The following is an 18,095-nucleotide window of genomic DNA, read 5'->3' as shown; positions in this document are numbered from 1 at the left end:
AACACTGGAAACCTTGGAAACCATAGACATCCTATACTGTGTGTGTGTGTGTGTGTGTGTGTGTGTGCGTGTGTGTGCGCGCGCGCCTTAAATTAGTTAAAGCAATGAAAATTATTTCAAAAACAAATTTCCTTGGTCTGCTATAAGATCTGTATAGATTCTGCTCAGTCCTGCCTACACATATATATGGTATCCAAAAGATGTGTATACACACTTTGTATACACACACTTTTAAATAATCATATAGTTAGTGTTTGTTAAAATACATTTCATTTTCAAAATTGAGCTATTAGCTGTTAAAGTGTGTATACATTTCTTTGGGACACCCTGTAGTAGTATTTGTAATGATTGATGACTCTGAATCATCAACATATAGCAAATTACAACCAGTATTTTTATTAAGCATATTTTCTTACCACTGTGTTCTTATTCCTAACCCCTGTAACAGTCTGGGGTATGTAGTTGGTGTTCCATAAGTATTTTGAATGAATATTGTTCACTGTAAGTAGAAAATATTTTAAAACACTGATACTTTTATCATCAAAACCTGTTTTTGTCAGTGAATTAGAGGTGATATAAAATAAAACTTTGCTAGTAATTTGGAAGTGCTTCCTAGTAGTAGACCGGGAGTTTTCTATATACTTTTAAGAGATTCTCAAGACTTTTTAAGCTTGAAGCAGAAAAAGGATCTATATTGTGTGTGCACTATAGTGTGCCAGCATGAATATTTTAAAGTGAAGAAGAATTTTTTGCCCTGGCCCTTAGGCTCGGTTGGTTGCTGGCTGGATTCCTTGTGCAGGAGGCAGCTGATCAGTGTTTCATTCTCACATAGATGTTTCTCCCTCTTTCCAAAAATCAGTCAATGGAGAGGCAGGGTAGAAAAGTAAAGATCTCACCATTATGAAAACCATTAACTTGTGCTAGCAAAAACCTGGCAGTGACAGTTAACATGCTACTTTGCATGTTGATGATTGAAATTACTCAGAAGGAAAATTACTCAGTTTTTAGACTTGATCTAATCAGGGCTGTCTCCATTTAGGTCTTTATTAGCTGAAATTCAATACTTTCTTCAGGCACAGAAGAAATACGAACAGAAAAATGTCTTTGTTCCATATTTTCCTCAATATGTTGGAAAACCTCTTCTACTCGATTTAAATATAAGTACATCACTACTACTTTGTCATCTATGCCTTTAATGTTGTGTAATTTATATATATATATATATATATATACGTGTGTGTGTGTGTGTGTGTATACAGCACACACCTCACATTTATATTTAACTAGAGTCCCGGTGCACAAAATTCGTGCACAGGTGCAGTCCCTAGGCCTGGCTGGAGGTCAAAGTGTGAGCATCTGGTGGGGAACTGGGTTCCCAGGCCCCTTCGCACGCCCCTCCACCTGAGTCACGGCGCCCGAGTTCCCATGCAGAAATGCAGTGAGCACGGCCAGACACTGCAGGCTGGGCGCAGCGTGGACCTCTAGGCCACCCAGTGGCACCACATGGAAGCCGGTGGGCAGCATGCTCTTTCCCAGCCAGCCTCGCAGACCGGCTCCTGCACAAACCCACGGGGAGCCCAACCAGCCCCTGCAGTCCCAGCAGCTGCGGCCCAGCTCACCTGGAAGCCCATTGGGGCCAGTAGTGCCTCCACTGCCAGCGCCTTGTTGCCGATGTCTGCCGTGTTCCATGCCACTCCCTGGTGGTCATCGCACATCATAGCAAGTGGTCCAACTCCCAGTCAAGGGGATAATTTGCATATGAGGTTTTTATTATATAGGATGGAGTACCATACAGTGAGTGAGTTCCAGACATAAAAGTGTTCTGTGTTTAGTTCTGACTGGTAAACTAAGTGGCAATGATCATGTCTTCATAAAACAGATGGTCTCTTAACCACATTACCTATACCTTAAATGGCTGCAGGTCCTATTTTATTGAACTTTATAGAACAATATTTCTCAAATTTAATGTTTGTTAGAATCATTTTGAAAATAAGTTTCCTGGACTCCAACCCCAGAGATTTTGATTTATTAAGTCTGGGGTGGGCCAGGCACCACAGGTGATTCTGATGTAGATAGTTCATCGATTCTAATTTGAAGTATATTAGTGAGACTTTGATTTTAAAATGAGTAAAACTGGAAAAAAAAAACACCCACAACAACAGGGAAGGGAAGCTGAGTCTCAGGGCATACCTACCATCCAGTAGCATGTTGCTTTTGGTTGCCCAGGCAGCCTTTGCTAACCCAGGGGTCCTCAAACTTTTTAAACGGGGGGCCAGTTCACTGTCCCTCAGACCGTTGGAGGGCCGGACTATAGTTTTAAAAAAAACTATGAACAAATTCCTATGCACACTGCACATATCTTATTTTGAAGTAAAAAAACAAAACAGAAACAAATACAATATTTGTATTTGCATGTGGCCCGTGGGCCGTAGTTTGAGGACCCCTGCCCTAACCCTTTGATTTATTAATTTGCCCAATACTTATTTGGGGCCTAGAGATTTGGAGGAATTGAGAAGAGGGAATCATGCTTATAGCTGTCAATCATTAAGAGATTTTATGATTTAGCTAAATAAATTGCTTTCCTCTTTCTTTAGCTGAGATCTTTTGTGTGGAAAGAACAGAAAATGGGGAGAGAAAAGGTTGGTGCTTTTAACCAGGGTGTACTTTGCAAGTAGAGGAGGAGATAAGACTTAAATAACTTCTGTGAGTCAACTTGAGAAATTTAATCACTATTTCTTCAATTAAGAATTGGAAGGGGGAGCCCTCTAGCTCCAAGCACCAGCCAGAATAGGAATCAAAGTGCAGATAAAATGAACCTGAGACCCTGGCTCAGTGTTGCTAGAAATATACTTTTTACTTTGCCTTTTATTTCAGTGATTTCAGCAGTCTATCTTCAGTAATTCAAACAAATGCAAAAAGAAAAGTAATCTTGGGTTTTTTTAAAAAAGTTATATTTTAAATATATTTTATTGATTTCAGAGAGGAAGGGAGAGAGAGAAAAAGAGATAGAAACATCAATGATGAGAATCATTGATTGACTGCCTCTTGCACTCCCCCTACTGGGGATCGAGCCTGCAACTCAGGCTTGTGCCCTTGACTGGAATGGAACCTGGGACCCTCAGTCCTCAGGCTAATGCTCTATCCATTGAGCCAAACCAGCTAGGTCTGAAAACGGGTTTTAAATACCAATTTGCAAATCAATGTTATTTTATTTAGCATTTTTAAAATTGAAATATAATTCATATAAAATTCACCATTATAAAGTTTACAATTCAGTGGTTTTAGTATATACACAAGATTGTGCAACTACCCCCACCAATTCCAGAACATTTTCATTACCCCAGAAACTCTATCCATTAGCAGTCAGTCACTCCCCATTGCCCTACCCCCAGCCCCTAGTGACCACTAATCTACTTTGTGTTTTTGTGGATTTGCCTATTCTGGACATTTCATATAAATGGCTTTTTTTTTTAACATTAAAATTTTAATTTAAAATTAATGATTCACTATACATATAAACTTGGAAAATTAAGCATTTCTAATAGTCTGTCAATGTCATTCCAAAATTTTCTCTGTAAATATATAAAGATAAGTATACAAGTGTGTTTGCATATATGGAACCATATTTTACATAATTTACATTTAGTTTTGATTATCTCTATTTAAATGCATATGTAAACATTTAATTTATTTCATATTTAATACTCATAACCAACTTTATTTTTAAAATTATCTCTCTGGACTTTATTTTATTACTTATTTCCCTGAAAAATAGATACTTTCAACACTATTTAAATTGTTCCAGATCCACAGAAAAAGAATGGGAATTACAAAGTTATTTTTAAATTTATTTTTATATCTTTATTGTTGTGAGTATTGCAGATGTCTTCCCCTGCCCTCCCCCTTCCTCCCCCCCAATTGCCCTCCATCACTCAAATCCCATCCTGCCCCAGGCCTTCACCACTCTATTGTCTGTGTCCATGGATTATGTATATAAGTTCTTTGGTTGATCTCTTCCTTCTCCCTCTCCCCCCTTCCCTCTAAGATTCATCAGTCTGTTCCATGTTGCCATGCCTCTAGTTCTATTTTATTAATCAGTTATTTTCATTAGATTTCTTGTTCATTTATTTTGATTTTTATATTTAATTGTTGATAGATATGTATTTATTGCCATTTTATTGTTCATATTTCTAATCTCTCTTCTTTTTTTCTTCCTCTTCTTCTTAAATAAGGCCCTTAAACATTTCTTGTAATACTGGTTTGGTGCTGATGAACTCCACTCCCCTCTGGCCTGCAAAGTTTCTGTTGAGAAATCAGCTGACAGTCATATGGGTACTCATTTGTAGGTAACTAATTGCTTTTCTCTTACTGCTTTTAAGATTCTTTCTTTGTCTTTTTTTTTTTTTAATATATTTTATTGATTTTAGGGAGGAAAGAAGAGGGAGAGGGAGAAGGAGAGAGAGAGAGAGAGAGAGAGAGAGAGAGAGAGAGAGAGAGGGAGAGGGAGAGAGAGAATCATTGATTGGCTGCCTCCTGCATGCCCCCTACTGGGGATTGAGCCTGCAACCCAGGCATGTGCCCTTGGCTGGTATCGAACCCAGGACCCTTCAGTCTGCAGGCCGATGCTCTATCCACTGAGCCAAACCAGCCAGGGCTCTTTCTTTGTCTTTAACCTTTGGCATTTTAATTATGATGTGTCTTGGTGTGGGCCTCTTTGAGTTCCTCTTGTCTGGGACTCTGCACTTCCTGGACTTGTAAGTCTATTTCTTTCATCAGAAAGGGGAAGTTTTCTGTCATTATTTCTTCAAATAGGTTTTCAATTTCTTGCTCCCTCTCCTCTTTCTGGCACTCCCATGATGTGAATGTTGGTACACTTGAAATTGTCCAGAGGCTCTCTTCATATTTTTTTGGATTCTTTTTTCTTTTTGCTCTTCTGATTGGGTGTTTTTTGCTTTCTCATATTCCAAATCACTGGAATATGATTCTTGGACTCATCTGAATCCATTTACTGTTAATTTACAAGGAATCAATTTACTGTTGATTCTTTGTAAATTATTCTTCATTTCAGTTAGTATGTCCTTCATTTCTGACTGGTCTTTTTTCATGTCTTTGATGTTCTCACTAATTTCCTTGAAATTCTCACTAAATTCCTTGAAGCTCTCATTGAGTCCCTTCAGCATCCTTATAACCATTGCTTTGAACTCTATATCTAATAGTTTCCTTGCTTCCATTTAATTTAGTTCTTTTTCTGGAGATTTCTTTTGTTCTTTCATTTGTGACATGTTTCTTTGTCTCTGCATTTGGTTGCTTTCCTGTGTTTGTTCCTATGTTTTAGGTAGCACTGCTATTTCTCCTGGAATTGGTAGAATGGCTTTGTGTAGTGTCCTGTAGGATCCAGTGGCTCAGCCTCCCCAGTCACCTGAGCTGGGTACTCTGGGTGTGACTCTGTGTGGGCTGTGTGCACTGTCTTGTTGTAGTTGAGCTGTGATTGCTGTTGGTATCACTGGGAAGAATTGACCCCCCAGGTCAGTTGGCTGTGAGCTCAGCTGTGACTGCAGCAAAAGAGCTGCTGTGCAGGAGATACCCCTATGGAGCAGAACTTGCTTCGTTGGGGCAGTGGTGCTCACTGAGTCTGCCCCTTGAGTGTGTCACTTGTGGATGTGTAGAACTGTAATCTGGTATGTTCTGAAGCTGACTGCTGGGTGCCCTGGCTCTGGGGCCTTCCGGGAGATGCAAAATCAGCCACTGCCTGTGACCTGCCTGGGGCCACCTGGCAAGAGCTACAGAGTGATTTGAAGATGGCTGCTACTTGTGTTGGGCTAGGAGGTGCCCAAGATAGGCCAAGCTGTGAACCCTGGCAAGCTGAGGCTAGTGCTGGGTCTGGGCCACTTATCGAGGTCTGAGCTTGCTGCAGCCAGCTGCTGCTTGTTTGAGAGATTTTAGGGAAGTCTGAAGCCTGAGTCAGAAAAGGCCATTCATATGGGAAAAACATTACAAACAGTTTGGGTGGGGCTGCAAATTGGGTGGCACGGGATCTCATGGAATCACCAGGACAGTGTGAATAGTGTGGGCCAGGTTGATGGAGACAGATATAGTGCCTGTCAGTCAGCTCTGGGGCATTGGGGGTGGGGGGGAAATAGGGGGGTTTGTCCTAGTACTTTTGTCTGGGAGAAAGCTGCCCCTGAGTTCTTGCCCTGATGCTATGTCCCTGGATCCTTTCAAGCTACTGCCCCAGTGCTGGAGCTCAGAGGGAGTGAGTCTGAGTAAGTCTGTGCATGGGCCCTTTAAGAGGAACTGCTTGGGGTTCCAGCAGCCTCCATATGGCTCAGCCAAATTCCCGTTGATTTTTACAGCTCAAAGTACGGGGAATTCTCTTCCTGGCTCTGGAACCCTGGACTGGGGTCCTGGTGTGCAGCTGTGACCCCTTAGTCCTAATGGGAGGCCTCCGCAGCTGAGATATTTCTCCCAATTAAATGTACGCCACACGATGGTGTCAGACCAGCCTGTTCCGTGCCTCTCCTACCAGTCTCAATGTGCTTTGTTCTTTAATTCTCTATATTTGTAGGATTTCCGTTCAGCCAGATTTCAGGTGATTCTGAATGATTGTTCTGTATTTTAGTTGTAATCTTGATGTGGTTGTGGGAGGATGTGAGTACCTGTGTTTACTTATACCACCATCTTAGTTCCTCCCCCTTTTTTTTAAATTAAAATTTTATTTTTTAATTAGTTTACATTCAGTATTATTTTGTAATAGTTTTAGGTGTATAGCATACATGTCTGGCTTCTTTTGCTCAGCACGATGCCTTAGAGATGCTTCCATGTTGTTGCATATATTTGTACTTCATTATTTTTTATGACTGAATAATATTCCATTGCAGCAATTTTCAACTGTTGTGCTGTAAGAATTTTTTTAAAACATGCAATGCCTGACTATTTTGTCATGGGCACTGACCTTAGATTGTGAAATAAGTAAATGACAACAGCCAACACAACACTAGCTGTCCTGTGTTCATGAGTAAAATTATATATTTTTAAACTTTTTTTTTTTGTCAGATTGGCAAAAAAAATAGATTTTTTTGTGTGCCACAGAATTTTCGTAATTAGTTTATGTGTACCATGAGATGAAGAAAAAGGTTGAAAAATAACTTCCATTGTATAGATATGGCAGAGTTTATTTATACATTCATTAATTGGTGGACATTTGGGTTGTTTCCACTTTTTGGTTATGATGAATAATGCTGCCATAAACATTCATTTACACGTTTTTTTTGTGTGAACGTGTTTTCAATTCGCTTGGGTATATACCTAGAAGTAGTGTTGCTGGGTTGTATGATAATTCTATGTTTATCTTTTTGAGGAACCACCAAACTGTTTTCCACAGTAGCTATACCATTTTACATTCCCACCAGCAATGTAGAATTGGTATTTCCATTTCTGCAAACAAGGCCATTTCCAGATTGTGTTGAGTCTGTAGGTTACATTGGGGAGTATTGATATCTTAATATTAAATCAAATATAGAATTTTCAGTTGATAGTTTTTATTTTTTTTCCAACATTTTAAGTAAGTCATGATGAGAAAATTTTTGTATCTACAGGGAGTCCACAGGTTACGTTGGACTCGACATAACCTCATTTCGTGGTTACGTCGCCATCTCCCATTTACAGTATTTGTAAAAAAAAAAAAAAGTTCCGTCATTTCGACATATGTACATATGTGCTTTATGTTTTTTATTATTTATTACCACAAAGGTCAGGAATTGTTTTCTTTCTTTAAAAATTTTTTTACTGTTTCACTTCATTACTGTTGTTTATGTGCTCCATGTGAGTGACATGTAGGTGCTTATGTAGGTGGGTTCCGACTTACAGTGAACGGATCTCCGACGTAACTCGAGGACCTATTGTTTTGTTAATCTTATTGAGGATCTCTTATACATGAGTTGCTCTATAGTGCTCTCTTATTGCTTTCAATCTTTGTCTGTTAACAGTTTGATTATAATTGCTTTCCTACATGGAGTTCATTGAGCGTTTTCATTATGTAGATTAATATAACATACTATTCTTTCCTACTTTTATGCAAAATGGGGGTTTTTGTGGATATTAAAAGTTCATGGCCTTATTAGATACCTGGATCTCATTCATTTCTTATATGTTTTAGACAGCACTGGGCCAGTTTTATTAACCTCCCAAAATGTTCCTCCCTAGGGACTGTTAGGTGGTCTGATGCAGTTTAGTCAGTTTGGATCTTGTATAGTTGGAATGTTAATATTATTGAGTTATATGTGCAATAATTATTCCATAGAAGAACCACAGTTTAACACCATAAAGTATGAAGTAGTTTACATTTCAAATTTAAATTTTGCCAACGATGCCCAGCTGGCGTGGCTCAATGGTTGAGTGTTCACCTATGATCCAGGAGGTCACGGTTCAATTCCCGGTCAAGGCACATGCCCAGGTTGTGGGCTTGATCCCCAGTGTGGGGCATGCAGGAGGCGGTCGATCAATGATTCTCTCTCATCATTAATGTTTCTATCTCTCTCCCCCTCTCCCTTCCTCTCTGAAATCAATAAAAATATATTTAAGAAAAAATAAATTTTTGCCAATAGGTAGAGGATTTGACCTATATGGTAAAAACATTTTAGCTTATTTTAAATACCATAAAATTAATATTCCTAAGGACATTCTGAGAAACATTTAAAATAAGTGAAGCAAATATTAAGGAAACCTTTTCTATAAGTCTAAAATTATTACCACATAAAAAGTAAAATAAGTACATCTTTATCTGTTATATTAATAGCGAAATAAAGAATTGAGAAACCTGTAGTATATAAGATGAAAAATAAGTACTTAGACATTAAAAACTGAATCAGCATTGATCAATGGGGCATGAATGGATATGTACAACTCTTCATTCCCAACTGATGCTACTTGCCAGCGGGAAAAAGCTAAATATATGACAAAGACTTTTCAGTGAAAGGCTCCATTTCAAAATATAAGTTCAAAACACTATAAGCGTCAATACAGTACAATTTGGAAGAAACTAAAAGATGACACTGAGACCAGGCACACAAATCTTTAGCCCCTAAATACACAGGATATTGAATCAATTTTGGAAGTATGTGAAGATGAAAAAAGCAAAAGGTCACTATTTTCAGAATAAGCCAGTTGTGACTTCTGCTACATGCAATTCCTGTACCCACTCACCTTTCTGGAAAGAGTATAGACTTTCACTGGGTATTTAAATCATGGGGGGAAAAAAAGCACTGGTGTAACCAATTGTTGAGATAGCCAACACCATGTGTAATACTAAGGTAAAAATTTGGGAGCTCAGAGACGTGTTTTGTTTGGTCTGTATGTGCTGATACACATTTTTTTTTCTTTTGAAAAATTGAGATATAATTGACATGTTACATTAGACTTAGGTGTACGTCATAATGATGTGTGTGTATGTTGAAATGATCACCACTATAAATCTAGTGACCATCCAGCACATATAACTGCAAATTTTTTTTATCTTATAATGAGAACTTTTAATATTTATTCTCTTCGTAACTTTGAAATATATAATACAACATTATTATCTATAGTTATCTTGCTGTACATGTGATGCACATGACATCTCCAGGACTTATTTTTTATAACTGGAAATTTTTACCTTTTGATTACCATCACCCATTTTACCCACCCCATGCCTCTGGCAACCACCAATGACTGTTTTTTTATTTTTTAAAATTTTTATTTACTGATTTTAGAGAGAGAGAAGAGAGTAAGAGAGAGAGAGAAACATCGATTTGTTATTCCACTTATGCATTCATTGGTTGTTTCTTGTATGTACTCTGACTGGGGCATGGAACCCACAACCTTGGTGTATCTCAGGACAATGCTCTAACCAACTGAGTTACCCAGCCATGGCTTGTTTTTATTTATCTTATATAATAAAGAGGTAATATGCAAATTAACCCTCATGCCCTCACAAGATGGCTGCTTACAACCAGGCTGGCAGGGGAGTTAGTGAGGGACAACCAAACGACTGAACAAGCAGGCTGTGTGGGGCGATGAGGCTGGTGGGGGCGGGGGGCAGTAAGAGGCGACCAGGCCGGCAGGGGGTGCAGTTGGGGGCAACCAGACTGGCAGGGGGGCAGTTGGGGGTGATTAGGCTGGTGGGGGGGCCAGTGAGGGGTGACTAGGCTGGTGGGGGGCAGTTGGGGGTGACCAGGCCAGCATGGGGGGGGTAGTTGGGGGCATCTAGCCCAGCAGAGGGGGGCAGTTGGGGTGACCAGGCCAGCATGGGGGGCAGTAAGGGGTGACCAGGCTAGCAGGGGGGCATTAAGGGGTGACCACGCCAGTGGGGGGGAGCAATTAGGAGTGACCTGGCCAGCAGGGTGGGGCAGTTAGAGATGACCAGGCCATCAGGGAGGGCAGTTAGGGGTGATCAGGCCGGCGGGGGTTGGGGGGAGCAGTTAGGGGCGACCAGGCAGGCAGGCAGGTGAGCAATTAGGAGCCAGCAGTCCAGGATTGTGAGAGGGATCCTGGATTGGAGAGGGTGCAGGCTGGGCTGAGGGACCCCCACCCCCCACCCCCTGCACAAATTTCGTGCACCAGGCCTCTAATTTTCAAATAAGATTCTACATATAAGTAAGATCATATGTTATTTGTCTTTTTCTGTCTGACATTTCACTTAGCATAATGCCCTCAAGGTTCATCCCCATTGCCCCAATTTTTTTTCTTTTTTATGGCTGAATAATGTTCTCTTATATACTATTCTTTTAAATTAGTGTGTCAGGTTTCTTTGGATATCTTCCCAGAAGTGGAATTGCTGGGTCATAAAGCAATTCCACTTTTAAGTTTTTGAGGTAACTCCATACTGCTTTCCACAATGGCTGCGCCAGTCTGCATTCCCACCAAGAGTGCACAAGAGTTCCCTATTCTTCACTTCCTTGCCAACTCATGTTTGTTGATTTCTTGATGATAGCCATTCTGACAGGTGTGAGATTGTTTTAATGTGCATTTCTCTGATGATTAGTGAAGAGGAGCATCCTTTCATATGTCTTTTGGCCATTTGTATGTCTGGAGAAGTGTCTATTCAGGTCCTTTACCCATTTCTTAATTGAATTGTTTTTTGTGTTGAGTTTTATAAATTCCTTATAAATTTTCATATTAATCCCATAATCAGATGTGTCATTGACAAATCTTTTCTCCCATTCAGTGGGTCATCTTCATTTGTTGATTGTTTCCTTTGCTGTTCAAAAACTTTTTAGCTTGATGTAGTCCCATTTGTTTATTTTTTCTTTTGACTTTCTTGCATGAGGAGTTAGAAAAAATATTGCTACGAGAAATGTCTGAGATTTGACTGCCTATTTTTTCTTAAAGATTTTTATGGCTTCGAATTTACCATTTAAGTCTTTAATCCATTTTGAGTTTATTCTTGTGTATGTTGTAAGGAGGTGGTCTAGTTTCATTATTTTGCACATATCTGCCCAATTTTCCCATCACCATTTATTGAATATACTCACTTTGCCCCATTTTATGTTCTTGCCTCCTTTGTAAAATATTGACTATAAAGGCATGGGTTTATTTCTGGGCTCTGTATTCTGTTCCATTGATCTACTGTATATCTTTTTATGCCAGTACCATGCCGTTTTGATTACTATGGCCTTTAGTGTAGTTTGATATCAAGTGGTGTGATTCCTCCAACTTTATTCTTCTTTCTCAAGATTGCTGTGGCTATTTGGGATCTTTTTTAGTTTCATATAAATTTTTGCAGTATTTGTTCTAGTTCTGTGAAATATGCTGTTGGTATCTTGATAGAATTGAGTTGATTCTATAGATTGCTTTGGATAGTATGGGCATTTTAATGATGTTAATTCTTATCCATGAACACAGTTTATGCTTCCACTTATTTGTATCTTCTTTAATTTCTTTCTTCAGTGTCATAATTTTCTGAGTATAGGTTTTTTATATCCTTTGTTAAATTTATTCCTAGGTATTTTTTAAATGCAATTGTAAATGTGATTGCTCTTTGAATTTTCTCTGGTAGTTCATAATTGGCATATACAAATGCAACTGATTTCTGGATATGTATTTTGTATCCTGCTACTTTGAATTTATATAGTTCTGGTAGTTTCTTGGTAGAGTCTTTAGGGTTCTCTGTATACAGTATCATGTCATCTTAAAATAATGACAGTTTTGCTTCTCCCCTTCCAATTTGGATGCCTTTTATTTCTTCTTCTTCTTGGGCTAGGAATTCCAGTATTATGTTCAATGAGAGTGTTGAAAGCAGACATCCCTGTCTTGTTCCTGATCTTAAGGAAAATGCTTTTAGTTTTTGCTCATTGACTATGATGTTGTCTGTGGATTTGTCATATATGGTGGCCTATTTTTTTCTTAGTGGCTCCCAGGAGTTGAGCGTATGCCAAGATTTGTCAGCGTTAAAGAGGAGGATCTTAGTTAGCATCTCGATTCAAGCTCATTGGAAGCTGAACCCTCAGGCAGCAGCTTTTAAAGTATATATAAACACAGCTTTTTCTGGGAAAGACCGGGAGATGGGCATTTCTGTTTACTCTGTGCTGTGCCAGGGAGGGGACTGGGGGGTATGGGGTATGGTGAGCCTGCATGAGCGCTTTAAGAACTGTTTATCCATTCACTACAGCCTTGTGGGTCTTATGGACAGAATCGCTGTTGGCTTTCAAAGGTGTAGATCTTAGAAGTTGGGGTACCAGATGTGAAACTCATACCCTTTGTTCCTCAGGAAGAATGTGGGTATTCTTAGTTTCCTCCATATTGTGGGTCACTGCACCTGGGGTGGGGTTTATGGCAAAATCGTGTCAGCCTCTCCTACCTATTACAGTGTAGGCTTTTGCTCTTTGCCCGATATGTATCACTCAGTTAGTTTTTGAGTTTCTTTCACAGGGAGTGGTTTGGTTGTAGCTGTAGATTTGGTGTGTCTGTGATAGGATGTGATTTCAGGATCCTCTTACTCACAATTTTGAACAGGAACTGACGCATATAATATACTAGTGACCTGGTGTACAGATTCATGCACATTGAAAGGAAATTAATTAGAAGGTGGCTGGCGGGGTGGGACTGGGCGAGATGGGCTGGACATGCCCTCGAGCCAACCTTCCGTGGTCTCTCCCCAGCATCTGTGGAGTGAGCAGGGTCCCTTCGGCAGGTGGGGTCCCTTGGCCTGGCCTGCAGGGATCAGGCCAAAACCAGCTTTCCGACATCCCCCCCAGGGGTCCTGGGGTGTGAGAGAGCACTCTGCAAAGTTGTTGTTGTACAGGGTGTGGAATGCAAACACAAGTGTGCAGTAAACCAGATTCGGGACTGAGAGTGCCCGAGCAACAACATAACCCATGGCTGAAGGTGGAATCGTGCAGCCCCCTCTCTGGTTTTGGGGTGCGTCACCTGAGAACTGCCACTGCCAGGTCACTGCAGCTTGGCAGCTCCTGCATTGAGCATCTGCCCCCTGGTGGTCAGTGTGTGTCATAGCGACCGGTTGGATGGTAGGAAGGACACTTAGCATATTAGCCTTTTATATATATAGATATTTTAAAAAATGTATTACTTGCTAATGTTTAAAAATTGCTTGTGTGGGTAATTGAGTTGGTAAACCCTGTATTCATTTGTCAGGGCTGCCATAAAAAATACCACACAAACTGGGTAGTTTAAATAACAGAAATTTATCTTCTTACCGTTTTGAAGGCTAGAAGTTCAACATCAAGGTGTTGGCAGGTCCAGTTTCTTCTGAGGCCTCTCTCTTTTGCTTGCAAATGGCCGCCTTCTTGCTGTGTCCTATGTTTGTCTAAATTTCCTCTTTGGTAAGGACACCTGTCAGATTGGATTAGGACCTATCATAATGGCCTTGTTTTAACCTAATCACCTCTTTAAAGGCCCTGTCTTAAAAAACATTTTGAGCTACACATTCTGAGGGGAGAGGGTTGATAGGGCTTTAATATATGAATTCTGGAGTAATATAATTCAGTCCATAACAACCCATCATTAAAAAAATCCAGTATGTAGATACAGAAAAATGTACAACTGAAAATCAGTAGCCATAAAGGAGGAGATAATCAGAATAACAAAATGCAGTCAATGCAGAATTCAGGAGAGAACTTTAAAAAGTATTCTTTGTGAGATAAAGACCAGCACAAACACAGTCTAGTAAAATTATTAGACATTAAAGGAAAAATAAAAATCTTTCAGACATTTAGGCATAAGTCACACACATTTAGGCATTAGGGAGGGAAAATCAGATTATTATACCTTTATACAGTAACAGTTTATGAGAGAAGACATATTATGAGAGAATTTATGAGAGGACATAATTTAATATGGAATTCCATATTTAAGATACTCAAGAAACATGAGCCCAAGATTTTACATATATCCAAACTGAATTTTAAGTGTAAAAGTCACAAACTGTTATTAGTATGGTAAAACTTTTGTTCCCATCATCCTTTCCTGAGGAACCTACTAGAGAACAAGGTTCAGGGAATCAAAATAACTTAGAGAGACATTAACATAAGGACTGATTGTTAGAATTGCACATATAGTTAGACAACGAAGATGAAATGAGGGTTAAAAAAAAAAAAGGTATGGTTTGTAAAGAGGTGGGAAGGAAAATGGAGAGATCATATTCAAAACATTTAAAAAACTATTTTCAGTAATCATATTGGCAGTGGTAATATTGGTATTATTTGGAGACTGTGTAATGTGAAATAAAAAGCAAATGAGTAATTGTGTTATTCTAATTCTGTCATAAACTGTGTCCTTGAGAATCACCATATCAGAATAGAAGACAGAGGATAGAGACGACTCAGATTGGGGGATGTGTGATATAGGGTGGGTGGGGCAAGTGTTGGTGGCTCAGATAGAGAAATAAGCTAAACATTTAACTCCTGCAATTTTAAAAAAGGAGAATAAATAATATATCTACCCCAGAAGAAGGAGGAGGAGGTGAAGGGGGGAGGAGGAGAGGGGGAGGAGGAAATTAACAGTATTAAAAATTTACAAAATAAAAAAACCCCAATAAAATGCACCTAAGCCATAAAAAAATTACAAAGTGAAATCAATAAAATACAGATTTGACTAAATCAGTTAAATGGTCATTTGAAAAATTTGGTTGGAGAAAAAACAAACATAAAGACAAAATATTAGAAATAAGAAAAATGAATAATTTCTAACAACAATTTCTAAGCAGTTGAGTCCATAACTTTAAAAGTCCAGGAGAATTAGATGATTTTTATGTAAAGGTTTATCAAACATAAAGAACAGGACATTTCCATGTTGTTTAAGTTATTTCAGAGTACAGAAAAAAAGTGATGGAAAGCACCATTTTACTTAATGAGAGGGATAAACCTGGGTACCAAAACGTAGCAATATTAGTTATGCTACATAATCTTCAATATTGGACCTCTATATCCTGTTTTCTCTCATGTGAGACTTTTCTGGACAACATGAACAGGCCCCTATGTCCTCTGGCTTCTGCTTGGATTTGGAAATGGAGAGCCCTGGCAAGAATTGGAGAAAGAAAGAGACTAAAGTTTGGGTATTTATTCCCCTGGCTCAATCCTGTATGTAGGTTCCATAGTCTGGCTCTCCCTCTTCTGAAAGTCCTTTTCCATCCAAGGGGGCTGCCTTTGTTACCAGCTTGGGTTATTGTACTTTGTGATTCTCCTAAGCCTTATTGACAGCTTTGTAAATAGTCCACTTGTAAATATCCCTCCTTAAGTTAACCTAAGTGGGCCATCTGCTTTCTGTAGACCCTTTCTGATACAGCAGATAAGTTTAGGATCTTGCGTTTGTAGAAAGTATGAAATTAAAAGATGTACTACTTTTGGCTACTAAGAAAATATACAGTACAGAAAAACATTAATTGCAAAGTTAAGAAAAACAGAAAACATTAACGTTTAAATGTATAATACACAGGGTTTATGTAGTGTTTGATTTTCTACCGTTTACAGCGGTTCTCAACCTATGGGTCACGACCCCTTTGGGGTTCGAACAACCCTTTCACAGGGGTTACCTAAGACGATCGGAAAACACATATATAATTACATATTGTTTTTGTGATTAATCACTATGCTTTAATTATGTTCAATTTGTAACAATCAAATTGGGGGTCACCATAACATGAGGAACTGTATTAAAGGGTCGCGGTATTAGGAAGGTTGAGAATCACTGGTTTATTAGACCAGTAAGTTCTCAATGTCCTTTATAGGTTCTTCGATGTTAAGAAAATGACATAATGAAACCAACTTTACCATAGGCTAATTGATATAAACAAGAGTAAGTTCCTGTGTTATCTCATCAATGTTATAATGAAATGCTGTTTAACGAAACTACATTATCCAAGGACCTGATGTGTTGCATCTATGTTGTTTTCTGAGTGTAATCATTAAATTGTGGTCATATAGAAGAATGCCCTTGTTCTTAAGAGATATGCTTCAATATTTAGGGATGAAGTGTCATGATATATGTAACTGTCAAAGGGGACAGCAAAAGAAAAATGTATGTGTTTGCAAATAAGAGACAAAGTAGGTGTGTCAAAATGTTCATAATTAGTGCATCTTTGTTAAGGTATATGGTATTCACTGCTTTTTATCTTGCAACTTCTTTGTGGCTTTGAAATTTTCAAAATAAGAAGTTGGGGGAAATATTAAAAACAATAAAAAATGAAATACTTATGTGGCTAAAGAGCTTTGTAAAACTAATAAAAAACAGATAAAATGCCAGCATTTGAACAAGCAAATCACTGAAGGAGAAATACAGAAAGCCCTTCACAAAATGATGCTTGACTTGAATAATGAAGTAATGCAAATTTAAATAAGCTGTCAGTGTTCATCTATCAAAGTAGCAAAGATAATGCTCAGTTCTGATGGGGATGTAACAAATTTAATGGAAAATATAGCTTGGTGCCTGCCATCGTGTGTGCAGCCTGGCAATATCTGTGATTGCTCAAAATGATATTTAATCACAGCAATTTCATTAAATGAAGTAAATTTAATGAGGTATTAGGAGAAGTGAGTAAGGTTATATGTACAAAGCATATACTTTGCAGCATGGTTAGTAGTAGCAAAAACCATTTAAATGCCCATCAGTTGGGGTTTGGTTTTATATAAGTAGAATATATTTAACTGTTAAACACAGTAGTTAATATATTGATACAAAATGATATCACTGATTATTATATTAAAATATAAGCAGGTTAGATAAAAATACATATAGTATTACCCCACTTAAAGTAAAATATCTACATATTATGGACATAATTTTATTTATACCAATATTTGGGAGACTGTCAGAAAGGTAGGAAAATTATGGGGGAGTGAGACTTTATTCTTTTTGTATTTTTTATTTTAAAGAAATAAACATCATATAATAGAAAATGTAACAATTTTCATTTAAAAGTCTTTGCAATCATTTTTTTCTTTAAAATAATTTTGTGCATGCTGCTGTGTTTATATAGTCTTATTGAGTTATAAAAAAACCTGTTAAGGAACTCATTTTGCTCTTGTGTTATTCTGTTTTCAGAGCAGTGGAAAGAGCTCAGTGCTAGAGAGCCTAGTGGGGAGGGACCTGCTTCCCAGAGGCACTGGTATTGTCACCCGGAGACCTCTCATTCTGCAGCTAGTCCATGTTTCACCTGAAGATCAGCGAAAAACATCAGGAGAAGAAAATGGTAAATTTTAGAATTGAAATAATAAGAATTATTTTTGGTCAAATCTTAAAGCCATGAATTGATTGGACAGGTAGAAATTAGTGGCTGTAGCAGAATCAGAAGTCCTGTGAAGAGAAGTGGTATGCATCTTTTCTCATGAAAAAGAAGAGTAATTTTTGTTGTTTTGAGGAGGCTAGTAAACTTGTTTGGAATGGTACCTTTTTGTTATTCAGCTTAGTAAACTGTTGTTAATGCTGCTTAATGGAGGATTTAGTGAGAAACTCAGCAAACAGGAATCAGTTCTTTTAAAGAAAAAGTTTTTGTCTTGAGTGTTTTAAACTTTTTCCCTAGTATTTAAAGCAATGTTTTTGCTTTTATACTTTGATTTAGAATTTAAATAATTTAGATTCTAGTTTAAAGAGTTTTATTTTAAATG

At 38.3% G+C, this 18,095-nt stretch overlaps 1 protein-coding gene across 21 annotated transcripts in view; it reads left to right on the top strand.

The window, feature by feature from the left end:
- The window catches only part of DNM1L (dynamin 1 like), a 47,118-nt gene that overhangs the window by 1,278 nt on the left and 27,745 nt on the right, over positions 1–18,095 (top strand). For 19 of the 21 annotated variants that reach the window (XM_036301434.1, XM_036301442.1, XM_036301437.1 and 16 more), the window contains exon 2: positions 17,533–17,680. The exons of the other annotated variants lie outside the window; for them this stretch is intronic. In XM_036301434.1, coding sequence (XP_036157327.1) covers positions 17,533–17,680 — 148 coding nt within the window. The remainder of the gene's footprint in view (positions 1–17,532; positions 17,681–18,095) is intronic. 21 annotated transcript variants of the gene reach the window in all.

This window comes from Myotis myotis, unplaced genomic scaffold (genome assembly GCF_014108235.1).
Source record: "Myotis myotis isolate mMyoMyo1 unplaced genomic scaffold, mMyoMyo1.p scaffold_m19_p_3, whole genome shotgun sequence".
Lineage (NCBI taxonomy): Eukaryota > Metazoa > Chordata > Mammalia > Chiroptera > Vespertilionidae > Myotis > Myotis myotis.
The sequence above is the reverse complement of the archived record's forward strand: the minus strand, read 5'-3'. Positions and strand labels throughout refer to the sequence as shown.